This window comes from Phaethon aethereus (assembly GCF_964289735.1).
Source record: "Phaethon aethereus genome assembly, chromosome: 9".
In the NCBI taxonomy this organism is placed as follows: Eukaryota; Metazoa; Chordata; class Aves; order Phaethontiformes; family Phaethontidae; genus Phaethon; species Phaethon aethereus.
The window spans coordinates 19001757-19029147 of record NC_138585.1 but is presented as its reverse complement, the minus strand read 5'-3'; the positions used below and the strand labels follow the sequence as shown (position 1 = coordinate 19029147).

The following is a 27391-nucleotide window of genomic DNA, read 5'->3' as shown; positions in this document are numbered from 1 at the left end:
GGGCATTGTATGCAGAGGTAAACTTTTTATTGCAAGGATACTTGCAGTAAAGCAGGGTTTAGATCTGTCACTTGCATTCACCTGGAACACCACTGTGCTGCTTCTATGGGGCTTTAGTACTGCTTAAGTTTTTTATGAACACATTGCATGATAAAAATGGAATTACTGTTTTATTACCTAGCAAGTGGTAATGTGGGCTGTACTGTCCCTAAAGCTGCTAGGAAAGGACATAGACTCATGTGCTCAATGTTGCTTTGCAGTCTCTCCCCCACTCCAGGACTGAAATAAATTCAGTGAGTACAACTTGCTGCTTTGTGAGGAAAGGCTGTGGTTTCATCCATTTTCCCATCCTGCTCCTGCATGGCAGGGTACAGGCACCGTCTCTCAGGAGTTCATCTCTCACAGGGGGTGAGGCACAAACAGAACTGCATGCACCTCCCAGGTGCTCAGAGGCAGCTGGATTAGTTCATCTGGGTAACTGGCCTCAAATTTGCTCCTGCTGGAGTAAATGTAACTCATTAGCTAGCAAGAGACATGGACTCTGTAGTCAAGGGTTATGACACACACCCAGCACTTGCAAGACATTCAAAGCCCCCCTCAAATAAGTACCATCCTTTACATTCAGGTTTTACATGGATTTCCCAACCACATGCTTCCCCATCTGTTCTGTGGGAGAGTTTGTGCATTCTCACCAATAACCTACAGCAGAATCAACAGTCCTTTCACAAGAACAGGCATGGAAACGACTAGTCTGCTAAACTGGGGCTTGCAGCTCATGCTGTCTCACAGGAACATGACTTTGAAGATAATTAATGACTTAATAGGGATTTTGAATGCTGGTGATGACAAAACAGCATGCTTAGGCAGCTAAAGAAGTACCAGAGCATCTAAGGTTACCATTTAATGACTTAATAAATAAAGTATTTCCCATTCTTAGGCAATATAATCTACACTACTTTGCTCTAGCAAAATTGCTGTCAAGTCCCCTGAAAACCTGCCCATATAAGAAGCACAGAGCGATAATAATATTCCACATGTATGTGGAATATTATTCTGCAAGGAGACACACTACCTGGCTTCCTCAGACTTGCCCGAGTGCGATACCAGCCCTACAGCCACAAAATTGAAAGCATCTTTTCCTTTTCTCTACTTCGTTTATAGAAATATCTTGAACTATAGAAACTGGTGGTTTACCAAAACCATTAATGAAAATCACATGCACCATCTTTTCTGAGTCAGCTAATCTCTCTGCAGCCTCACTTCTCCTGCACACATCCCCAGACTCTTGCAAGACATTCTTCTTTTATCCTCTATCCAGATGTTATTAGTTAGTAAGTGTTATACATTAGTGACTGTCAGAAACACTGGAATGGATCCAATGAGCAGTCGTACACATTTAACTGAGATGGAACCAGTTTAAATTTTATTATTTAAAGAACTGAAAAGGCTCCAGCTGTGTTCCCCCGTATGAATTTCATGTTCCAAGTTGGCCTTCTAAGATGATTGTAGGGTGAGTCATGGATTTTGTATGTGCAATGTGTTATTAAACGTTATTTGCTTAATGAGCTCACAGAAACTTTGACATCTCTGGTCCTGTATTTCACATTTATGTTGCATGCAAAGAAATCTCTAGGTGAATATTTTATAGCATTTAGAAGACAGGAGATGCCAAAAGCAAAGCTACATATGCAACCCTAATTTTGTCCTTTCCTGCTAAGGCATCTTGGTCCACCCCACTCTAAGAATCCTTGCCTCGTTCAGCACATGGAATCAAAACCACTTAGTTCATGAGCAGCTATTCATTATTTTGATTTATCTGTATTTCTCAGTGGGGGCTCAGAGCCTTACTATCCATATTCTATTTCAACCCCTGCTCTGAAAATAATTGTCTTTTTTCTAATAGTTGTTTTTACAATTCAAGTGTTTCATAAATGTTTACTGAACTGTTTTCACAACACTTCTCAGGACATGGTTTAGGGGACATGGTGGTTCTGGATTAATGGTTGGACTTGATGATCTTAAAGGTCCTTTCCAACCTAGTGATTCTGTGATTCTCAGAGGTAACAGGCTGTTATCAACTACATTGAGATCTCTGAGTTCCATCGATAAAGATCAAAAGAGAATAAACTGCTTTGGAAGACCAACTTGACATTTTTAGAACTGAATTTTCAGGTTACTGAGTATTATATGCCAATTCACATGTTCAAGAGCACATGCCCTGCCCAGCAATTCTGATTTCAGTCTTTCACTGCTCTTTCAATGTAGATTTCTTTATGTAGTTGCAGAAGTTATTAAAAAAAAAAACAACACACCCAAAATTGCACTAAATTGAATCACATTAATACCCACATGGGTTTTTAACAGGGTTGAAACCTTTACACCTACAGCACCAGTTTGTTTTTCCCATGTCCACAGGACTAAAAGCAGCAGTAAGTAGTTACAGTTTCAGGGCTGACTCCAGAACGGTTGGAACGCATCTGAACTGGGTCTGGTAGAGTTCTCCCTTTCCTCCCAACCTTTGGCCACACACTTGTGTCTCCTTTTTTGTCAGTACTACTGTGCATGGAACTGGATGCGGAGGAGCTGAACTAACCAAAACAAACCAAACTTCCCCCCACAGTGACAATTTTCAGCTCCCTCCTTTGTTCCCACCAGTTACATGACCGTAAGTACTGAGGGAAAGCAGAGTCACACACTGCCGTGCTGGGCAAAGAGGAGAGGAGAAAGGGAAACTGTCACAAGCCTGCATTAAGAAGGGCTTAAGCTGCTGCAAGATCATACTGTAAGGAAACAAGCCGTGCAGGGGATAAGATACATATTTTGCCTCTGGGTCCCAAAGATTTTTGCTGACAACAAAGGAAATGAGACTATAGGAGCCAAACTATAGCAAGTTCACACACAATGAATGTGTATAAACTGAGATTTCCCTCCCCCCCCCCAAGTGCTTATAATTCTGCCAAATCCGGACACTTTAGGAAGGGACAAAACTATTTTGTACTGCCATGTTCCAGTTCTCACCACAAAGGTAACTAAAACAAGACAATTTTCCTAGCCTTGTTCACTGAGATGGCCAAACTATTTTTTACTGAAGTTTTCCAAGAAAGTGTCAAGCTGAAGAAGATAGCCTTTGGGAAAGTTTCATTTCAAAGAGTTAGAGTTTGGGAGAATTACAAGCAAATGAAAATAGAGAAATGCTAACTATAGTCATCCCTAATAGCTTATATTACCCTTTACAGCTCTGTGGCTTATCCTACTGTGCCTGACAGCCTATGGGCAATACTAGCCTGCATGGTTTAACTTTGTGGACCTATCCCAATTCACTCCAGCTAAGGAGTTTTATACAGAAACACAGTCCACAACTATGTAGTCAAATCACAAAAAATGATGCCCTCATCAGAAGGGAACTAAAGCAAGTGCCACCTCTTTCTCCCAACACATACAGGGACAAGTTTAGCAGTATTCAAACAGCTTCTATTGGGCGTAAGCAGAGTTCTCCTTAAATAAAGTGTCATATATACTACTTAAATATTTTCAAGGCACTTATAAAAGAGTCAGCAGAGGGTTTTCTGCCTTTTCTGAGTTGATCTGTGAATAATATTTAAGCAGCTAAAATGTGCATCAAGTCCCATTGGCATAAACTTTTGAGCATCATGATTAATTCCAGTACTAGTTTTTCAATGTTGAACAGGACTGTCCCCGCAAAATTTACAAGTTCATTTGTGAAACCAAAAGCTTCAAGCAAAAATTGGATTAATTTAAAATTTTGCTTCAGAATTTTCAGACCCACAGAAAAGCATTGGGTGAGGGAGAGTTTGCAGTGCAGCTCTGAGCCGCCTTTCTGGATCTTTGCTAAGCTAGGATGTTGCCAAGAGTCACCAGAGACCATAAGGGCAGAGATATAAGGAACTGTCACAGTCATTTCCCTGATAGAAATCTGCCCTTTCTCTCATACATGGTATCAGCTCTTCCTGTATGCACCTCTGTATATATCCATGTAAAATGAAGATTCTCACAGTTACAATAATGGAGTATTTCATGCCTGAGCTTTCGTATCTGTTAAGATTTTTCCACTAGTACCCTGAATTGTATTGAATTTTCCCTACCATTAGGGAAATGGAGAGTCAGCAAGTAAAAACAAAACAAAATCCATTCTGGAACGAATGTAACTGTTTTCCCTTTCACAGACAACCACTGCAATGCTGCCATGGTGTTGTTATATCTGCTGCCTGGGGACAAAAGCCTTTCTTTCTGGTCTTCTATTTCTGTTTATCACATTTTATTGCCTTTGCCTACCTTTGTATTTACACAGCCTAGAAACATGGTATCTTCCTGTTGCCATGTTCTATTTTGCATGCTTTTAGAAATATTCAGGTATGTCCTGGATAACCAAATAAGAATGAGTTACAGTATCTGTTTCAAGAAGGTGCTCTTAGCCTCTTTCATTTTTCCAGGATGGTGCTGAATAGATTCTCCCCATAAATAAATGCTGATTCTGCACTGATCTTGTTTATGTGAAAAAAGGGCACAGAGGAAAGTCCAAAAGAGGTAGCTTCAAGAAGAACAGAATTTCACAGCCTCATTTTCAAGGCTTGGAATAGGACTCGGTGTCCCTGTTTCTATTCTCAGCCACATTTCAGACTCAGACTGCAAAACTCCCTGGTGAATCACTCAGTTTATCTGTGCTTCAGTTTTCTTTCTGAAAAAGAGAGGATAAAATACTTACCAGTACTTGCCAAGTGCTTTGGCATGCTGAGGGAAAGGACACTCAGGAAATTCAAAGTATAACTCTTTGTAGTGGACAACTGGATAATACCCAAAGGATGCCACACAGTATATGTAAATACAGCAGTTCAAGTAACTGTTTCTGAGCCCCAGGATAAGTTGTAGATAGTCAGGGACTTCTGTTTCTTTGTATAGAGGTACTGTAAGTCAATCTTCTGCAGGCACAAATCATCTGAATGAGTTCTGTAGTCTGCTTATCAATATCTGAACAGGACTGGGTTGCACTTTGCATCTCCTCAGAGAACAACTGGAGTAACGTTTTAAAATAAATTTCATCTACCTATTAATTTGCAACAGGACATCTGAGGCCAATCCTTGCCACACTGTTATCCTGTATTGTGTTGTATAACATGGAACTGCAATAAAAGGGTCAGAGCAAGGGATCATCTCATGATTTTCTGTGAGAGAGCTGATAGTATTGGATTGGCTGTATGAACAAGAATCAAAACTTAAAGCATTGTCATTTATATACTAGTGACTATTTTTTAAGGTTTTATCTATATGAAAAGTTTAATTAAAAATATCTGCAAGCACTCTAAAATGACAGGAAAGAAGTTCAAGAAACACAAGCACAGAGACTGCATGCATAAACAGAAATGCAAGACTAGCGTTTAGCCTGAAGACACAGTTTTACAATAGGTGAAAGCCATTCTAAAACTGTACTACTACTAACAGGGACTAACTACCTCTGACCTATTGACCCCATAACCCCCTTTTTCTGCAGCTTCCTTTGCTTCAGCTCTAGTGGCCACACAGTGAACAATCTGATCAACTTTAAAGTTAGTGCTGCTTTGAGAAGGTGATAAGGCTATATGATCTCCAGAGCTCCCTACATTTTCCTAACTCATGCAATGGAAAACTAGGTACCACATTTTTGCAGTCAGTTCATTGAGTATTCAAGGTAAATCACAACTCATACAGCTGACTGCCAACACCAGTGCAAGAGGGGAACACATTGCTGGAGGATGCGTGGATAGCAGAGCAGGACCTCTTCAAAGGCACTGCAGTCTCAGCTTGCTTTAAACCAATAGTGAAGCTGAAACTTGATGTAGCAACTGTGTGTTAAGAACACAGCGTGGTTGGCGGGGAAAAGTACAGATGTCAAACAAGCATGGCAGCTGGAAGTAGAAGGTGATCTTCCTCGGTGAGAAAGGATGAGTGTTTGGGAGCAGAGGAGAACAACAGGGATGTTTGTGTGACCTTGTGATAGTATGCCTAGAAAGCAGAATGTTCAGGCTACTGGCCATCCTAATCTTCCTGTTGAGAAAGCAAAGTTTATTGCATGCTCTTCATGCAAATTATTTTTTTCAAGGCTTTTTGCTAAGGGTTCCCCTTTTAAAAAACCGTAAGGTTCCATTTTTTAATTTCTTATAACTATCTCTGCTGAAAAGGGACAGCCCCTTCCTACCACATAGTACAGGGTAGCAAGTTTCCAAGATGCACTGTTTCAAATCGACTACCCATGGTTTTTTGCAGAAAATAGCTATCTTGGTTAAAGGCACATGCTAACTTTCAGTAAATTCCAAACAGAAGCAATGCTCAACTTTCATAGTTAGTAGAGGACAACACTAGAAAGTGAATAAACAGTTATGTAGAGGGAAAAGGCAAAAATTGCACAAATGAGTCAGTGTCACTAATGTACCCTTAACCTTTGCAGTATCTGATTGAAACTTGAAGGATTGTGACCCTTTAATGCCAAATATTCACATTACAGTATATGCAATGTAAAAGAGGTGTTTGTGCTTAGTTTACATAGTTGTCAGTGACTAGCCTGGTTTGAGTTTTCAAGAACTAGCAATATAAGACATACTGAGAAACAGTATAGAAAGGTACTCTATAGATTAGACCTAGGAAGAGAAGCCTGATTTTTTTTTATTCACCCTTGTTTGTATGTTTGCTGTGACAGATATTTCACGTTCATTGTTAACAGCTGGGCTTAGAAGGCTGACACTGAACATCAAATGCAAGTTTTCATTCTGATAACAAAAATTAAACATGACACTGTGGACAAAACATTGGCATGTATCTGAAAGCAGCTGTTCATGGCCTACCAACTCCTGCTGGTCTGGTAATCTTTGGTGATGCTCGCTTTGGGGAAGATTCAGGATGTGGGGCAACAGGTTGTACTGGCCGGGTCTGTTTGGCTGCCAGCTTCTTCAGACTTATTTGCCTCTTGTCAAACATTTCTTGTACATCTTCTAGTTTTTGTAGAATTCTTTGGGCATTGGCCTAGGCAAAGAAAAGGTAAGCAACAGATGTTTGTCAGTGCTGGACTGAGCAGGTTAAGAAAGGTCTTCTGTTACCCAGACTCAGACTAGAGCTGAAGATCATAGTGTGCTGCAGTTTAATGCAACACAACCCACGCACCCTGCACAGATCTCAGTTTCACTGAGTAGGACATGGTGTCTCATGCAGTCTTTGTAGCACTACTCTGAAAAAAATCACATGTGTTCCATGACTACTCATCTGAGTAAAACTTACTGCCCCAAGTGCTCATCTCTGTGCCCTTTTGGTGTAGGGAAAGAGGCATATTTCAGCAGACTCAAATATATAGCCCAGTACACTCTGATGTACAAGACAAATTGTAATTTTCAAATTCTAAGTGAGTGCATACACATCTGAGGAGTTTTACCTTTATTTCAGGCGTGAGGATCATGTCAAACTGATTGTAGAACTCCTTTGGGTTAGAGAGCTGGTGTTCCTTAGCTGTTATCAGGAACTTCTCAATTTCAACGAGTGCAGTTTCAGCTCCCTCTTGTGACTGGCACTTGTCCACAGCTTGGGAAGCTAAGAGGTAGATTCCAGCTTCACACCATTGGCTTGCCTTTAAAGAAAAATGGGGGAAGAAGGATTCCATCATCACTAACAGTCCATGTTGCGAAATGTTGCATCTACTCCATGAAATATAGATTTGCCCTAACATGTCACTAAAGGGAATGAATGTTACTTCGTAGCACCCAACAGTTCCTGGCCACAAGTCGCCCCACCTAGATAAGTAGAACAATAGCAAGTTCAATTCCGCTCTCATGGGCTAGATGTCCACTAATATGTAAAATAATAATATTCTGAGCAAAGTGGAGAATTGTTACTCTGGTTGCTGCAAATCCAATCTGTCAGCTGTACTACCTCATTTTGGCGTTCAGTCACACAATTATCCAAAACCAAATAAATATTTGAACCATATCAAAACTCCCCAAAACTTCTTCGGCCTATAAAACTCAGTTAAAAATACTGCGAAGCAGGTTTTTATCGTGAAATTTTGGTAATTCCTATTTCAGATATGGCTAAGATCACGTGCAGACATTCTCAAAGCATTTGGCCTGCTATTCTAGCTAGATCAGAGAAAGTGAAAACAACTGGACAAGCAGTAAACTGTTCGTTTTTAAACACTGGAATACATTTGGTTCTTGTTTCAAATTTAGGCCTAGCTCAATTTTTTTGTAACTTTATTTCCTACTTTTCATCATTTTAAGACCATAATTATGGGAAGCTACTGCTCCAATTTTTATAGTAATAGTTTCTGAAGAAATGGAGAAAAAAAGGAATAAACACTTTTTCTCTTTGTCCAAAATACCTGAGCTTATAAAAACATTCATTTTCAATAGAATCTTATCAGGGCTGTTATCTGAGAAGGTTCACTTACCTTATCTAACTGCTTATGCAGCTCAAGAGACTTTCCCAAAATATCATACTTTTTCTTGGTCTCATTGGTAAAGTCATCACAAATACGCCTGAGTTCAACACACTTTGGTCTAATGGAGTCAACTGCATAATGGTTGTTTTGGATGAGCTGTTCTCCATGGATAGCTAGGGACTGGGCCTTCTCTAAAGGTTCCTGTGAAATTAATGAGAAAAAAATCTAAAGTTAGATCTTAAAATGACATGCATAATAAAGACAATCCATCTCTGTAATCCCTGCTGTATCCTGAAGGTAAAGGTTTGGGATATTAATCTAGCTGATGTGTCTTACTTTATATTAAAGACCAACTTCATTGTCTGTGAGTATATTGAAACACAAGAGGTTCCATCCGAACATCAGGAAACACTTTTTTATTGTGAGGGTGACTGAGCACTGGAACAGGTTGCTCAGCGAGGTTGGGAGTCTCCCTCCATGAAGATATTAAAAAGCCAGCTGGACAACCTGCCCTCTTGGGCAACCCTGTCTGGGTGGCCCTGCTTGAGCAAGGGCATTGAACAAGATGATCTCCAGAGGTCTCTTCCATCCTTAATCATTCTGTGAACAACTCTGATTCTTTGAGTGTATGCTGCCTTCTTTCTCATATACTGAGGACATTCATTATAAAGGGTTTTTTCCCTGCAAAATTCGCAATAATAAAAAAATTTTTTTTTCATTCACTAATTGCCAGGCTTATAGTTCTTTAGTCTATTTTTGATTCCAAGATATATTTTGGAAAACTCTTCATATCCTACAGAGTACTACTCATAACCTTAGCCACATTAAGTTAAAATTTGAGGTGGCTAACAGGAATACGGCATGCATCAATACTTTATGTGATGTGGACAATGGAAGGAAAATGCACGTTACTGTAATTTTCATTCCTTTAGGCTTCTGCAGAAAAGCTGTGCAAATATCACAATATTTCTAAATCTTAATCCTATTCTTAAAAGAGATGATCATCAGCTTTTCCATTTGTTTATGTGCATCCTCCTCTGATTCAACTTACTCATTTCTTCAATGCTTTCTAATAATACTAAATGTGATGTGTATCACAGCTGACAGCTGATGGAATTACAAAGTCCAAATGTCTATAAAAGTGTTTATTGGAAGGCACGGGTGTTCCTCAAACTGCTGTGAGACTGACTAGAATGGTCTTAAAAGGTATCTGACCAAGGTAACCTGTTAAGTATTCTGAGCTTTTCAGATTCCAAAGACGGACCTAGCCTTTCCTGGTTTGAAATACCAATTTTTGAACTGGATTCTAGCTTTCCAAGTAACAAACTGGAACTACTGGGGCTGAACAACTCTGGCTTCTGGAAATTAGGATCTGAGGTCTGCAATTTAAAATAATGACTCATGAGAGGAGAGTAAATGTGATGTAAGGACAGTGACTGAGAAGTGACTAGAAGATCATGTTTATAGCAGCTAGAATACTATATTGAGTGCAAACCTGTCCTTTCTCTTCCAGTTGTTTCTGTTCCTTCAGGAGGTTCTCCACTCGAGTCACACTGTCTCCAATGTCAGCAAAACCTGCTTGTGCTTCCATGAGATTATCCAATGCCAGTTTTACCTAAAAAACAATAACAAAAAACATACAAAACCCCAACAAAAACCCCACCCAAAACCCCATCACAAGATACTTATAAAATTATAACAAACCTATGGCTTCTGAACATTCACCTAGATCTTTTAGAAGAGTCTGCATCTCAAGTTTAGTCTTTCAGCTCGTTCCAAAATGGAAAAGCCAAGGAATAAAGCAACATTCAACTATTCTTCAAAGAGTTGCCCTGCTTTTCACTATTTCACTATTTATTTAAGCCCACACAGTTTTGAAGACCTGTAATTCCAGTGTCTCTATTACTCCAGAATCTGTATTATTCCAGCCTTTAGGCTGACAGTTGGGCTTTCTGAACTGTTAAATGGACTCTAGTGGGATTGACAATTTACCATCACAGAAGAAGTGATATTTGGTAACATCACACATAAATGCAAAATGATTTATCATGAAGTTGGTGTTTCACATTTTGGCCTAACGGGCTGGCACTTTCCTCACTGTGCCTTATTCAAATGTTGTAAGATAGCTGATGGCTCTTAAGAATTTAACTTTTTAATATCCATTTCCTATTTTGTAACGAAGGGCTTCTCTCCCAACCTTCTTTTGGGATTGCCAGTATACTCTAAGTATGGGTAAAATTTGACCTCATGTACCAGGGAAAGCTAGACAGAATGAACAAATGAAATACCTCTCTAAAATCATGTTCAAAGTGTCGAAGCTGCAGGCATTGTTCTAGTTTTAGGTGATGCTTGGTCCAAAATTGATCAAAAGCCTTTTCTGTTTCATCCAACTGTGCCAACAACCTGTTAAGAAATTAGAATAAAAAGAACTTAAAAGAAATTAACTATAGGAAATAATTAAGTTACACCAATTCAAGGCAGAAAGCAGAGTAGGGACATGGTGGCAAGTCTATACCTATGTAAAAAGGCTCTGTGTCAACTTTCTCTTAAGCAAGAGAGAATGAAATTTACAGTGGGACAGGCAGGAGCGTGTCTGATGAGTGACAACTACATGGATCCACTGTGGCTGTTGAAGTCCTGCCTGCTGGCCTGCAACAGGAACACAGAGCTGTTCTATGAGCTGACAGCCGAAGGCAGCTGTCTCTCCCTAGCTTCCACACAATTCTTCAAAGATAATTTACCCCAGGCTAATGCAGATTGAATGTGATGCAATTATTATTTTAAGGAATGCTTAAAGCAGAACTCTACATCTTGTTCATTTTCTTCACCCATCAGAAATAGGCAAGAACTGAATCATCTTTCCCAGTCCATTAAAAACAATAGATTAGAAGGTCATAATGCCTCCTATGGATGTTGTTTCACTTTGTGTAAATGATGAAGCATTCTTTCACAAAGAAATTAGTATCAAGGTGTCATACATCTTGAGTAAAATTTCTGGCACCAGACTGGTGAGTCATCCTCAGTCTCTCAATGATCTATTAATTATATTACAGAGTAGAACAGTTTAAACACAAAAAAAAAAAAAAAAAGGTCTTCTCTGAATATCCTGTATTTCAACAGATGGACACTGTTTGGGTAGGCAGGGGACCAGGCCTGATCTCCTACAAGCCCAGTGAGTGCTAGAATCAAGTTACTGGGGCAAATGCCAGTAGCTCCCCCCTATTCCTCTCAAAAACAAAGTTCTGGTTTCAATCTATCCCTGAAAAATGTGTTTTTAATCAAATCTAGTTGTTGAATTCAAGATGAATTCGCAAATTCCTTTGGGATGACTGTTTAAAGGATTTTCAAGCGTTCAGTGAAAAATAATCAGCTCAGCTTTACTTTTGGCAGCTTTGTTCCCAGTGAATGCAGACATGCTGAAACACTAGCACGGCATTTCTCTTTCCACTGCATCATATGGCACAGTAGAAACTTCTACACAGTGAGAGCTTTATGGTAATAACTAGCATTGTAAGAAGGAATAGGGATTTCACTCTCTCTATGCAGCTGTGAAGGGTATGTTTCAGAGTATCATCTTAATCTGTTCCTCCCCCAGTGTTTCCACAGACATGCACAAGCACATACCCTCTCATCTCACATGAATTCAGATGCCATTTTCTAACCAGGCATAGAAGTTTGGAGGATGCCTATTTTATGGGGAAAGTAAGTCCCACATTAAATCTTCAGCCAGGTAGTTAGTGGTCCAACCAAAAATTACCACGAAATTCAGGACTTGTTTGAACTTGCTTTGACAGTTTAATCAAGTAACTTCTTCAAAGCTATTCCATTCTCTGAGTTACCTGTCCAATAAATCCTGAATAGCTGAAACAGTGGGAATTTATAGTCTGCATATTTAAATAATTTAAATTACAGTTGCATTTCTTAGGAATAAATTAGCAACTTGCACGAGGTAATCAAGCTTCACTGACCTTTCTACTGTTGCCACATTTTCCAGTTCATCTGGACTGAGTTTGCTGTTGGCACTTCGGGTGACTGGCTCCCTAATGCATGTCAGTAGGGTGGCCCCCTGCTTCACAGCTAGTTTCAGCTCATCCTGAGGGAAAAAAACAAGCCAAACAAATTGTATGTACTTGTTCTAACAACGCTCACATCTTTTAGATGGACAGCATAGTAATGCTAAAGGAGGATTCTTTCATAGGTATTAAATACTTGGAACAAAATATAAATGTTTACCAAAGATGATATGTCTTTCTAGAAATGCAAAGATTAGATCTATTCACTCTGAATATATATTTCTGAGAAAAGGAATAGTATAAAACATCTGAGCAGATTGCATTTCTGACCAGGCAGCTGGCAGAATGAAGTGTTCTAGCACAAATTGAATGTGTGCCACAGATCATTCAGTGAGCTGAGAGACTGTTCTGAGACATTGCACTTTTTAATGGAATTTCCTTAAGCAACCTTGTGACATGCTGAGCCATAGTACATCAGCTATCAAGGAGTCGTTCACAGAAGAAGGTGTCTTCCCAGTATGAAAGATGAGCAATGAAAAGGAGGATGAGGCTGACATTAACATGTCAGCTGAGGAGTCCCCACATCGCTGCACACTTCTTGCATAAAACTTGTTCTTGTGCTAATATACCTTAAGTAGTATTTTTTCTCTTGTGTTTAACCTAAGGCATTTCTTGACAGCAGTAATGTTTTCTTCTGAGCCTTACTCAAGCTAAACTTGACCCAACTTTTTTTTAAAAAACAAAATGACAGTCATCGTCTAGTTAGATCACTCTGTCTATTCCTGGATTATTCTCACATGTTCTCTACATCTGCTCCAGTGTGGGTTCATCCTTTCTGATGAACTCTTCATCAGGAGCCCATGCTATTCCAGATGTGATCCCATCGCACTCTCTCATACAGTAGAAATGACATTTCCCTGTTCTATCATTCCTGAAACTGTAAAAAGTCCTTTTTCGTAATTGAATCCAATTGACCTCCTGAACCCAGGTTTTTCTCCTCTTCAGTAGTTTCCAGACAACGGACTCGCAAATGGTGGCAGAAAATTTTGTTAAAACAAAAATCATATATTACACTGATGGAGCTATCATGAGACAACTTTCACCTTCAGCTTGCTATGGTGGTCAGTGTGGGCGGAGAGGAGCTCCTCTGTGCACTGCACATCGTTGGGAAGTTCAGTTTCTGCTAGGTCTGTTCCAAAGGTCTGTAGCATCTGTGCTGTTGTTTTTACTGTCATTGCAAAGTTTTCGATAGCCTGGAAAAGCAGGAGCATAAAGTCACAGACTGACTATTTACCCTTAGCCCTTTAACAATGCTTAGTACTTCAGGCACAGTGTGCTGCAAGTGTTACACGCCTGTAAAGCTGGCCATGTTGCCCTTTTTTGGGGTATGCTAAAAGTTACAAATGAAATCCTTGAGTCACAAATGATCTTTTCACAGGCCTACAAGTATTATCATCTCCATGAACCAGCTGGGGAACTCCCAGAGCTTAACAGACATAATGAAACCACAGAGGACATCAGCTTCAAAGCCAGAACTGGAATTTTAGATCTCTGCCCATGCTTGCTGGGAAATTCTGCTGTGTTTAAAATTTTAATTAAGGCTTTATTTAAGTTGAGGAGACTCCAAAAGCATATAGGACAAAGCCTTTTTACATTTATGTTCATACAGTCATTGTTCACTCAGGAGCAATCTGTCTTTCCCCTGACTTCTGAAAATGTGCATCTCCACCTTGCCTATCTGTACTCAATGCATTCCAGTCACTCCGTCCCATCTGTTCATATTAGTACACAAATAAAAGAACAACTTACTGAAAATACAGTTAAAACGGATAAATTCATCTGAGCACTGCTGTTACTTTATCACTTGGGTGCACCAACAGAAAACTTGCCAGAAATCTGTGGTTTTACTGAAGAAAGGGGAAGTGAGGAACGCTAAAAAGGAATGCTGCCTTTTCAGAGTAGAATTTATTGTTCAGACTTGTGACGTGATTAAAACCTTTGTATCTAGTAACTGCATGGGATGTTTTTTTCATAATCATGCACCAATGTCTTTAGGGACTGTACTGTCCTGTATAGCTCTTTATTCTTTACACTTATTGATGTAAACACTGAATTATTTCAGTCAGTCAACAACACTAAGGATGCTCTTACACCCAGTCAAACACTACATAGTTGTTGCAAGTTGCATTCCCATCTCCAGCAATGATGGGAATTCCTCATTTGCAACCATGACAGTTAAAATTATGCTGTGTGCTCAGTGGAAAGCAAACTGGAGATAGACCATCATTCAAAAGGTGCAGAGACAAATTACCTTGCACATATGTGATCTGAAACATGCCCCAGATGAGGCAATGCTTGCAGGGTTCATAGCTGCCTTCCCGTTTTTCTCCATAAATTCATGTCTGCTTTCAACATAAGCAGTACAGACCCACATATGCTCTGGCTTAGCAGCTGTAGCCTGCTGTTCTCAGCACTGAAACTACAGGATTTAAGTTGGCTGAAATGTCACCCTTCTGACTGCAACACAGATAAAGTCATCCACGACCAATGGCTGTTTACTAAGAGCCAGAATGTACTCTGTGGGCAACAAAGCTCATAGGCTCCTGGCCATTCAAGATAAGACAGCCGAAACAAAAACCAATGCACTGAGATTGCTGTGTCACTACCGTTTAGCAACAGTTTAAAGCTGTTTCAGAAAAAAAGCACTGGCAGAACAAGATATGAGAACACTAAGAGAAGCAGCAAAAAGGATGAAGACTGAACGTCAGGCTGTTTCAAGGTGCCATGGAGACTGACGCTCCCCTGATGACAACCTCCAGCAGAAATTCCCTGGCTGATTGCACCACTTACCATGAGCTTATCAGTGTTTCACTTAATAGCATGCTTGCCCCCACACACTCCTGTGTGTACGAGTAATTGTTTAATATACCTAAGTGACATCTCTGGGGTTTTTTTCAAGTCTCTGTGCTTGGTAGAAATTTTTCAAACAAATTTAACCAAAAGATCTGGGGATTACATAGCTACACTCACGTCAAATCTTGTCTCACTTTTATTTGCACAGTTTACCAAAATATATATTCATGCTTTATGTAAACTCTTATCATTAATAAACAATACAGCCTTTCTTGTGCCTCTTTTTACTCCCCTTCCTCTCTTTTTTTCAAGACTTTAGCTTTTTGAAAGCTCATATAGATGATTCCTTCAGACTCACCCCTCCTGCAAGGACAGTTTCATATTTTTGAAACTTTTAACATGTAAGCCTGTTCACCTGTCTCAATCCTAAACTCACTGAGTCAACACAGCTATAAATGTAGCAAACCTGTGTTAATGGAAATTCAGATTCTGTGTTTGCATATTTAGAAACCTGAAATATTTGCTGGTTCTCAAGGAGAGTAAAATTTAATTTTATAAGGACAGTAAAGCACAGAAAATGATAGAAGAAAAGTGACAAAAGTGATTTGACTTAACAAAGCCACGTCAGAAAAGCTCTTTTTCCAAGTGTTAGACCTAACCTGCAGGTCAGCAATAACAGACTCAAACCCAAGGCTGCTCAGAACACTGCAAAACATTGGGACTACTTAGATGTGAGCTCTAACATACCATTCTTGCAAGTAGACCCACACAGACAGACGTAAACATTGCATACAGTCTCTGGGAAATAAATTTTCCGGGCTCAGGACCCAACTTTGACCATTTTTGCTTAGGTAGGATGGGACAATATTTTGGCTGCTAATGTGCCAGAGTTTGAGGTCTGGTTTTTGTAAACTGTCACCTTTTCTGGGGACCATAGTGAATTGTTTACATTGTTTTGAAGTAGATGCTGAGCTTCATTAACCAACCCAAAAAGGGAACAAACAAACCTGTAACAAATTTCCTCAAAGGCAACAGAATAAAAAGCCTTTCTGCCTTCCTACAATTATTAACTGTTCTTCGGTTACTCAAAATAAGACCCAGCTGGAGTGCATGTTTACATAACACAAGAATGAAAACAAAGGAAAATAAAATCTAGTGTCTTGAATATTTTTCTTCTCTTAAAAACATGGACATAATTAATTATTACAGTGAGAATCTTGACCTTTGATTCAGTAAAGTGATAAAGCATATGTTCAACTTCAACCATGAGCTGAAGGCCTATGAATCTCTTCAATTATTCAAAAGCTAAGAATATGCCAAAGGGCCTTGCTGAATAAGAATACTATGACACTGTTAGGGCCTAGTTCAGGTCAACAGTGAAATACAGATTACTACTTCTATTACAAACTTTTGGGGAATTTACCTTTCTCTATTTGAGTCATGGATTTCCTCTTTCCATGAATCCCTAGCAGAATCTGTAGGCTGAAATGCAGCTGAAGAGTTACTACTGAATGGTCGCTCTACATTTGTCATCTGGACAATTCTGAGTGTAAACATGTGTAAGAACACCAACACTCACAGTTCGGTGATGTATCCACTGACTGTGGCCATACTCCAAGGTTCCTCCCAGCTCCCGGGTCAGCTGACTTTTGTCAATATAGCCATGCAGATCAGAGACAGAATTTAACATGATGATCTGAAATGAATCCAAACGCAATGGACTGAGAGAAATAACAAGCCCCTTCAATCATTGTTCACAGGATCTGGGTTTGCCTTAAATATGTATGATCAAACTGCAGTTCCACCATAGGTAGTAAGTTCTCATTATATATTTGTTCATGTACAACATGTTCATGCTCAACATGTACATGGCTATTCTTGAACTAATCATAATTTGACATCATCTTGCTCCTTTTTAGGCTGAGGATGCAGTCATTTTGCTTATGCATCAAGAGCAAAAATATGGTATTTATAATGTTCACACAAACTTCCATCAAATAATTTCTGTATTTTCTATATAACTGTTATTTACAGAGAAATGGAGGAGTACTCAGGTTAAACAGCTTCCTCACCACCAACCACTTGATCCAGGGAAGTGCTGAAATGAGACCACTAAGAATAAGATTTTAATTTCAGTTGCATCATTTGTATAGTACTGTATGTCCACTGAGTTCACTGGAATTATTCCATTTTAAACCATGATGAAAGAGAAAAAGGAGAGACAAACCTAAATCCATTTTCTTACTTTAAAGAGGCTCCTTACCATTAGACCTGCTTAATAAAAGCAAAAGATTTGCATTCAGCTTCAGGTAAGTAGTATTACCTTTTGGCTACCACTGTAAATCTGGCAACACAAGTTGTTACACAGATAACATACATGTATTCAATTATGACTTACTGTTCTGACAGCTAGAAAATACACCATGATTTCAGGAACAGAAAAACAAGATGTTCATCACAAAAGACTAGAAATTTTAATCCTTACTTTAATATATGTAAGATGTATTACTTCACTCTGCTGTTTAAAGAAAAGGTAAACTGGCTATGCCTGTTAGCAGGCTCCAAGGGAGCACGGTAAGTACACTTGCAAGCACTGTGGACAATGAGATGAGCACAGATGTATGGAGTTAAGAGGATGTATATTCTAGGCTGATAGTGTTTTAAGAAAAGCCTTGAGAACAAACCTGAACAGGTTTTCAACTGATCTTTGCTACAGAATCTTTCTAGAATAATTCAGGTTGGCAAGAACCAACTTCTTTCTCAAAGCTGGGTGAGCTGTGAGATCAAACCAGGTTGCTCAGGGCTTTATCCACCTGATAAAATGTGGAGAGACTGTACAACCTCTTTAGGCAGCCTGGTCCACTGCCTGATTATCTTTGTGGTGAAAAAGTTTTTCCTTTTATCAAGTCAGAACTGCCCTTGTTTCACTTTATGTCAGTTATTTCTTGTCCTACAGAGCATGCACAACCTGGCTGCATGCTCTCAGTAATCTGCTTGAGGACTGGAAAGCTGCTGTTATGTCATACTAACTCTTCCAAGCCTTCCTTTCTGCAGGTCCACCAAGTTCCCAGGTCCTTTTCAGCAGAGTTGCTCCCCAGGCAGTCAGGCTGCAGCCTGTATTGCTGTCAACAATAAAACACTGTTGTGCTGTTGAGAGGGAAGAACATGGGTTCTTCCTTCTTGAGGAAGGAAGTCCTTCCGCAAAGAAGTCCTTCCCAGTTGCAGGAATTTTATATTTGTCCCTTTTGTATTTCATAATATGCTGGTCAGCCCATTCCTTGAATTTATGTTGCAGTGGCCCTGTCTTCAAGTGTACCAACTGCTCCTCCCAACTTAGGGTCATTTGCTAACTTGATGACAGCACACCCTGTTGCCTTTTTGAGGTCATTGATAAAGTTGTTAAACAGGGCAGGTTCCAGCAGATATGACTACACGACTCCACTTGTAGCCCACCTCCAGGTAGAGTATGACCCGTTAACCATTACCCTCTGAGCCCAATTATGCAATTAATTTTTAAATCTGTCTAGTTGTCCATGCATCCAGACTAACACCCTAACTTGGATACAAGAATATTATGGGAGACACATCTGGTCTCATGGACCTGTATGGGTTGAATATTCTCAAGTAGTCCCTGACACAATTATTTTTCACTTCCAGCAGTTCATCTTCTCCTTGAACCCTGCTTCTAAACACAGAGGCCAGGAGACCTTGTTTGTGAAGAAACTGAGGCAAAGAAAGCACAGAGTACCTCAGCCAAAGCTAAAGGAAAAGCTATTCCCTGAACGTGTTACCAAATGCTATTTCACTGTGATCAAAACCAAAAAACTCAAAAACTAGATCATCTTGGAGTAGCCTCAGACTGGAACATGAAGTCTATGCACTATTTCCAAATTCCAAATTGCCTCCGAGAAAGTAAGCCTTAACTGCTTTATAGCTCTTTCCCATCAGAGATGTTGCTGACAAGTTGGACATCTTTTGATACTCCAAACTTCACTGAAACTACAGAGGAACACTGTCATGCACTTTACTTTTAGGAAGATGTTTGTTTTAACCTGACATACTCAGCCTGAGTCACAAAGTGAACCTATTAATATTGCCAGTTATGGTGCTACCCAACAGGACACGACTCTTCGCCCTGCAGGCATCTCTGCAGAAGAAAGCCTAGGAACAATCCAACATCCATCTAAGAAAGCAATCTTACAGAGCCTTATCTCCCATACTTCTTGCCAGACTGAAGACAGCCACATTCAGTAACCTGGAGAATACAAGAGAGTAGCAGTTTAGAAGAGGTGAAGCTGCACAAGCAGGTCAGCACGGAACAAAGAGCTATGGTGGGGTTGCTTCATGATGGGTTAGGCCATCTGAAAGAAGTCACAGTCTACAAAGGCCAAAGAAGTAGCTGCTATGGACAGATTATTCAGCCTCTATTCTCTGCTCCTGGTTGATCTTCTGGCTTCTACTCTATCCACTGTTGATTTAACCCAGCAAATCTATTTTACTGAACATATTTGCAGTCTGATAGCTCAGATAAACTGTTTAACAAACGTTTCCTTAACAAATGCACACCATATTCCTGAAGCCCCTTTTGAATGCTCCTGGCCCTGACTCACTTATAGTTGTGGTAGGAAATGCAACCCATCCGTGGCCCAGTTATGACATTAATGTTGTCATAGTGCCAAATGCACAACATGAACAAACAACCTGCAAACAATTTAAAGGATGATGTTGGTATTAAAGATAGGTACTGATACCTAATTCCTTGAGTAAGGAATAAGGATATCTCCCATGGGACAAGAACTCTTTGGCCCTGTTCTCATGCTTGAGATGTAGGATGCTATTTTCAATGGGGACAAATAGATGTTGCTCTCAGTAACCTACCCATTCTGAAAGTGGACCACACAGGGGCATGCCCAGATGATCTTTTTAGGATGGTCTGCAAACACAGCTGAAAGGCCACTCCAGAGATCATGGCAGACCCCAGGAACTTGGGACACCTTTAGCACAACCCTAAGCAACTTACAATAGCATCAGGCATATGTGGACAGCCTGTGTATAAATCTGACAGGCTGTCTGCAGATGTCTGGGCAGGAGACAGGCAGATCTAGCAGCAAGCATATCATGCTCTTAGTTTTTGTAAGACTGCTCTTTAAGACCTCTGCAGACATACCCAAGATGGCTCAAAATTTGCATATTCAAGATGACCCCAAACTAAATTCATATCTTGATTTTCATGCCTGTAAGAAAGGTAAGTTACTATTTAATACTTAATACAGTGCTTGACCCCTGCCTAGAATTAAACTCTCTTCCGATTTTGATAGTTTCAAGTTGGATTTGAAATGCAACACTGACATCAAATAAATTGCTAAAAGTACAGAAGATGCTGAATTGCTAGAGATGCTAGTCCTTGATGAAGTTGTCTTTTCCCCGGCTGCAGTCGCTGGTACAATAATTGCTATGGTAACAGATTGTGTCTTATTAAATGCAGGACCATCCATTTTTCAAGGTGAAAAAAAATTAAGATTTCGTTTTGTAATCAAACATACATTTTTACACCAATTTTGCACTTTAATTACTAAAAAGCCACCTTTGACAAATGATAGTCAGCATTACAACCAAATGAATATTCATGGTTCCTTTTCTGTATACTTGTAATAAATGGGCTGCTGTCTTTTACTTAAGCAGAAGCATAAAGTACCTTAAACACCTGAACTTCAAACTTAGAATTCCTTGGAGGAGAGCCATGGGTCTTTTGCAAAACAATGTAAAACCACAAAAAAAATCCAAAGTAATCATATGAAATCATTCCAGTAAAGTCAATGTGGAGCACAGTATGAGTCCGTTCCAGGATGAAATACCATTAATAATCACCATTCAAGTTTGTTTATAAAACACTTTGAAACCACATGCAAACATGCAGCTAGGAACAACTCCCAGAAGAGCTCTCATAGAATAATCTAAAACTTAAACTCTTTCAGGATTGATAACCTGCTTCAAATCATATTCTCATCAACCCACAGCATATGCCAACTGCATATAAAAAGAAGTAAAAAAGAAACTTTGAATCTTGAGGGCATGGGGATCATAAAAGTCATCAAGAATAGGCAGTGCTATGCAAGCACTTAACAGGAGCACTGTCAGATCGTCAGCAGTCCCATGGATAACATTAAATAGTGCAGAATTCAGCCCTAGCCTTTCACTGCTCTGTAGTTCTAAATAATGTTTGTCACTGGACTGCAAAGACCTACCTTTGCCTAAATCAGGCACTCAGCTCCACTGAGTTAAGATGTCAATACTTAAAAAGCAAGTCACATTTTCTAACTATACTGGTCTTCCACGTGGGAACATGTCCACTAAATACTGTGAAGCATCCCCTGGTAAGTAACTCTTTGACATTACTTTTACGTACAGCATACAGACCAAAATCAAAGTCCCCAGTTGCCACTTGCAATCAAATTCCAGTTACTGGGTTATGAGAAATTGCTGACGCCTAAGAATTGGATATGTGGAGATAAAGAAAACACATGGACAAAAAAACCGCATGCTTACCGGTACCTTCATTTTAAAGTCATCTCGATAGAGTTTAATGCCAATGTCAGCGATTGTCCTTTGGATAAAGCGGGAGGGTCGCAGGACAAACACCAGCTGCAGGTTTCCCGGAAATGCTCCCTGCAAGAAATATAGAATTATTTGAAGGCACAACTCTGCCTTACAGGAAGGCCAAGGGAATTTTCAGCCAAGTGTTTCCTAAAGGGGGCAAAGTAGGTAGGACTTATTGAACCTTGCTCAGTCCAGTTGCTAATAATATCAGCTGGTCCATTCAGCACGTGCCTATTGTCACAATCTCCAAAGCCAAGAAAAAGACCAGCCCATGGATTTTACTGCCCAGCCATATGTTGTTTTCTGATACAGATTTAGCATAGAGCTCTAAAGTTTCTGCACTAGTGCCTTCCTCCCCCAGATTTGAACCAGACCAAGCCCCCTTTGCACTACCACACCACAGGTTTTCCCATTTTTTTAGGCTGCAAGCCACTAGAGGGCAAAGCTGGCTACCTACAAAAACTGACCACCCACGTTGGACTTGGTGAAAGAAGGTGATGGCACAAATGAATTCCCCAGACTGACCTACCTTTTCACTCTGGAACGGGTTTTTAATCTTTTTAACCTCACATATTCCCCGCCTCACCACCCCCCCCTCCCCGGCACTCAACACATTCATCAGACATGGCCCTGTCTGCAACACCCAGCCTACATCTCTCACACGCTCCTCTGAGCTCATCAAGCATAAAAAAGAACAATTTCTAGAAGAGAGCAGCTAAAAAGAACTGAGAATGAAAAGCAATTCTGTCTAAATTCCTTGAAAGAACTTAAAGTTGCCTTGTTCATCCCTCCATCCTACACCTCTGTGTAGCACTTGCACTTCTCCTCACTTGCTCCTCACACAGCACCTGCTCTTGGTATTAGCACTGAAAATCAGTGCTCAGGTCTCACTTTTGCAAATGAAATATAATAAGCTATCAAGAGTTTCTGACAGAGATCACTTAACACCATGCAAAAACAAGTCCCTTGGGATCTTTCTTTCACAAGTAGGCCACGTCATCACTCCTTAGTGCACAGAAAAGGGTACCTCTGTTATACTTTTCTAGGAACAAACTTCAAATTACTAGAAATTATATTGCAGTCAGCCAAGCAAATAAAGAATTTGTCCTAATTCAGCAGTAAACAAGACTGTGTGATTTGCTACTGCAGCTTCCTCCCTCTCTTAACACTCATGAGCTTCAGGGCAGGGGAGAATCTGCATCCACAGCTAGAAATGTGTTAAAAATGAGCACATGAGACTGTATCCTGTGTTGAAGGTTCAGCAAATAATTTTAATTTCTGGAAGATAGATAATAAAAGCAAGCACTTACTGCTATCCGTGTCAGGGATGCCTTGACTGAGCTCCATTTGTCCCGTCGTCTGTCTATGATGATGATGAATCCGATGCTGGCAGCCTCCAGACTGCAAAACAGATAAAATAAGTATGCTGGGTTACATGGAGATATTCCCGTTCCAAGGAATTGTACTGCAGCAAAACACAGCCTCTGTCAGATCACCCTCTAAGTCCATTATGAAAATGCAATGTACAGTGGAAAGAATGAATATTTGGCAGAAATTCACATGAACACGAAAGCCAGCAGATTTTCTCTTTTCAGCGTAAGGCTAGCAGCTTGCACAAAACATGAATATTTTATCTGCTAAATCTCTCAGCTGCTATGCTTCTCTGCTGCCAAATCTAGGTGATATGAATAGTTCAAGATCACAAATTACACTGTGCTGTATTGAAGGCAAAAATCTCAGATCTTGTTTTCTCTGCAAAATAATTCAAGTTACTAAACACCCCACTTCAGTCTTCATTCTCTAAGTATGCTGACATCTGACAGGGGCACTTAGCTCCAGGGAGTCAGTATCTCCCTGTCACCACCTTGCCTGTGTACACAATGTCCCAGGAATTCTGGTGGACAAAGCAGGAATTGAAGAGTTTTATCTTGCTAACCACAGACTGATTCTAAGGTTGCAAGTCAATCAAAAGTATCCTTTTCAACATATTGGCTAGAATTATAGCTACTGTTCCTTCTCAGAACTTTTCAAGGAGATTCTATGAGGCACTGATTTGATGCTCCATCCCATCTATGTAGACCTCATAAATACCCCATCCTCTCTTTCTTTCAAAAATCACACTTTGGTGTGCAGGGCTTCAGTGGGACTGCTCTACTCTCTGTCTTCCATGAGTGCTCAGAGTTGGAGAGAAGTCCTTGGAAGCTAACAAGCACACACTGAGAAACATCTCCAGAAACTTCATTACAGCAGGATGCCTCAGTCATCTCTGGACAAACCAGAGGCAAGCAGAAAGAGTATAAATGTTGTCATATTCAAAGGACATACTGCAGTCAAACATCTAATTACAGATTAAGATCAAGAAAAATTGTATAAAACATTTCCTTGATCCCTTTTTCATTGTTCATACAAGATGCATTCCAGGAACACCATTTTCATGGGTCATTTTGTGCAAACTCATGTCAATAATCCACTGAAGAGCACCAACAATACCAACTCTGAGCTTCTGCTGCAGCCCTGCAGGATCAAGAAGAGCAACCTGGAAGCCAAAGTGTTGTGCAAATCTGGGATGACATGCAAGCGTTCCTAATAGTCATGCTGGTACTAGGAAAACTTGCTGAATTTCCCACTTCAATATTTTTTACGGCACTCCTCTGAGAATTACAAAATTCAATGACAATAGATGACCTTTCCTCTTAAGTAATGCAACATGCAGCTCTTCAAGCAGAGGACAGAAAATGTGTTTACAGCAGTGCCTCTCAAGCACAGGGAAGATAATTCACCATTTTCCCCTTTTATATATATACAAGTATATATGCCCAACAAGTGTTTCAAGGAAAAAAATACCCAGCGTGGTATCTATATGTTTGCTCTAGATGTTAGGGGAAAAAAAGGTTCAGAAGAAGGCAACAAAGAAATTGTGTGTATTGCACATTAGTTTCTCACACCCTTTCTGTAACAAACACAAAAGGCTCAAGCTGAGGACTTCCTAACCTACCCAAAAATCCGGACTAGCTTTATCAAACTGCTTCTGCTGATTGGAACCGAAAATTGCTTTGGAAGTCTGGCAGGCATGACAGCCCTGGGCACATCAGCCTCAGCCTTCAGACCACTAGGTAGCATCTTTGTTGACAGGGTGCCTGTCCTGCCTATAGAAGACACATGGGATGAGGTCAGGCTTCTTCTCTCTGCCTTGACAACCAATGCTGCTGCATTATATTCGTGGTGCCAGGAATTCTGATTACATCTCAAAAAGAGAAGGTTGGGGTAAACTTGCTGTTTGGGAAATCAAAACAAGCACAAAGCCATGTGTCATTTTCTTCCTTTGCTTGTGTGATACTTAACAAAAAAGAAATTTTTTGGGCAACTAATTTGCCAAAAACATTTAGGTCACTACAGAAAGAAAAAAAATGCTAGAAATTGCAGGGTGCAAATGCGTTTAGGAGCCACAAGGGAAAGGAAAGGAAGGGTAGTTTTTTTGTTTCTCTGTTCCCATTGAATACTCCCAGCAGAGCATCTCACTGCAGGCAAAAGGTTGGAGTGGTGTGAAACCCCACTCCTCAATATCAGAGCTACGTCCACCTTGGGCACAGTGGTCTGCCACTCCTTGTGCCAACAATAGCACCAGTTACTCTGTTTACTGCAGATGAACCTGGAAGCTACAGCCCTCAAGCCTCTAGCTAATACAACCACCACCCCAAAAGGCAAAAAAGCCATTGAGAAGCTGTCAAATAGAAGCACACTCTAAAAACAAGACTGATGTGGGTTGCACCCAGTTCCCTGGCCTAGGGAACAGGAGACCATCCAGTCAACACTGACTGCTGTTTGATGGTCCAGTCCACAGCAAACTGGCTAGTTAAAGACAGGATCATAATCATTAACAAATGCTTGAAAACTGTCCTACATACTATCCACCAGTTCAGACTAATCCAGAATAAAGTTTTTAAATGTTTGATACTGATATTACTAACAGTTGTCACAATCCAGTGCTCCTAAAAAACAATCCCAGCACCCTCATTGGCCTCTTGTAAAAGCACAGACTCAAGCATGCTCTGGCCCCATACAGGTGGAGGTTAGCTCTTCTATTCTCTAGTTCTTCAAATGACCAGAGAAATGAGTAATCACAAGTTGCATGTCCCACTTAAGTTTCTCTTGCAGGGAACAGGATTTGATCCAGCTATCTGGTTAACCAGATTAAAAAAATGCTTGTTGTGGCTAATTATTCCAAGAGAACAACGTTACAATTCAACATCCACATTGCTTACAGGGTGGTATTGAAACTGGTCTATTGTTTAGAACAAAACTATTAGTAATACAGTGAGATATGAAGGGAGAATTAAGTCAATGCAATTCTCCTTTCAACAGTTACACATTTAGATTTCCTTGGAAAAGGCTGCCTCTTTAATATGCTTCATATATTTTTGACACCCATGTTAATTCTTTACAACCATTTAAAGCAGCAGGAAGATGGGAATGGAAGAGGACATGATTTTAATCAAACAGATCACCAAAATATGGCCTCTAGTCCAAAGAAACAGAGACTAGATATTATAACCAGCATCTAATTATGTTTTCATCTCAGATTCACACAACCAATCTGTAGCTGCTGAATATCTCTCAGACAATAATTGGACACATAGAACAAGGTTCATATCCGATGCGGTTCCATTGAAACCAGTGATTTACAGCAAAATGACCAAAGCAGGTGTGGTAGCTGAAGTTAACAAAATGCCGATGTTTGTTTAAAGAAAGAAATCATTCAACTAATATCAGGTTAATAAAAATGAGAAAAATCTGTTCTTCACAAAATTTATGATGTAAACCACAAGTAACTCTACACATAAGCACCATATTCACAGAAGCTGATTGCACATAGAAATTGCCTTGTTTTGCCTATCTGCCTGGTTTGAGAGACCTATTAAAGGCTTTCTAAAAGGAGTGTACATGGAGGATTGCAGGACTAAAAGAATTCAAAATTAGACCCTTATAATCACACCTTGGTGAGAAAACAGCAATGGAAGTAACTGACAAGACAGCATTGGCCAAAAGCAACAAATACTACTGTGATTTAAAAAACCACAAAAGTATTTGTGCCAAGTAAAACTTCCCTCTGTGCCTCAGAACTAACTCTTAAGTCCCATTTTTAAAAGTCCCTCAAACATGTAGATTAGAACTCACTTAAGTGACCTTTGCTGTTTTTTCAAGTACATGTCCATGAGCAGTCCATTTTTTCAGATGTTCTTCTGCATGGGCATTTGTAACAGCACAAAAGCATCCAGGCATCAGATGCAACAACAAAAATTAAATTAATATATAATAGGAACAAGAGCTTATGAAATACAGATGAAGACAAGAAAATGCAAGAGACCAGCAGCAAAGGAATTTTCTCATGAAATGAGGCTTGTCAAGAATGGTCACAGGAGTAGGGAGAGCTGGGAGTAGTGAACACACGGGAATAGGAACATTGCTTATCAGTTGCCACTGCAAATCACAGTGTTGCAGGCCAGTTAAAGAG

General features: G+C 39.9%; 1 protein-coding gene across 1 annotated transcript in view; it reads right to left on the bottom strand.

The window, feature by feature from the left end:
- MCF2L2 (MCF.2 cell line derived transforming sequence-like 2) overlaps window positions 1-27391 on the bottom strand; it is a gene marked incomplete at its 5' end in the record, with an annotated part of 165038 nt that overhangs the window by 99369 nt on the left and 38278 nt on the right. The window contains 10 exons of the mRNA XM_082003683.1: window positions 6834-7011; window positions 7415-7606; window positions 8426-8617; window positions 9912-10031; window positions 10705-10819; window positions 12385-12509; window positions 13533-13682; window positions 16862-16978; window positions 21829-21948; window positions 23190-23280. Coding sequence (XP_081859809.1) covers window positions 6834-7011; window positions 7415-7606; window positions 8426-8617; window positions 9912-10031; window positions 10705-10819; window positions 12385-12509; window positions 13533-13682; window positions 16862-16978; window positions 21829-21948; window positions 23190-23280 — 1400 coding nt within the window. The remainder of the gene's footprint in view (window positions 1-6833; window positions 7012-7414; window positions 7607-8425; window positions 8618-9911; window positions 10032-10704; window positions 10820-12384; window positions 12510-13532; window positions 13683-16861; window positions 16979-21828; window positions 21949-23189; window positions 23281-27391) is intronic.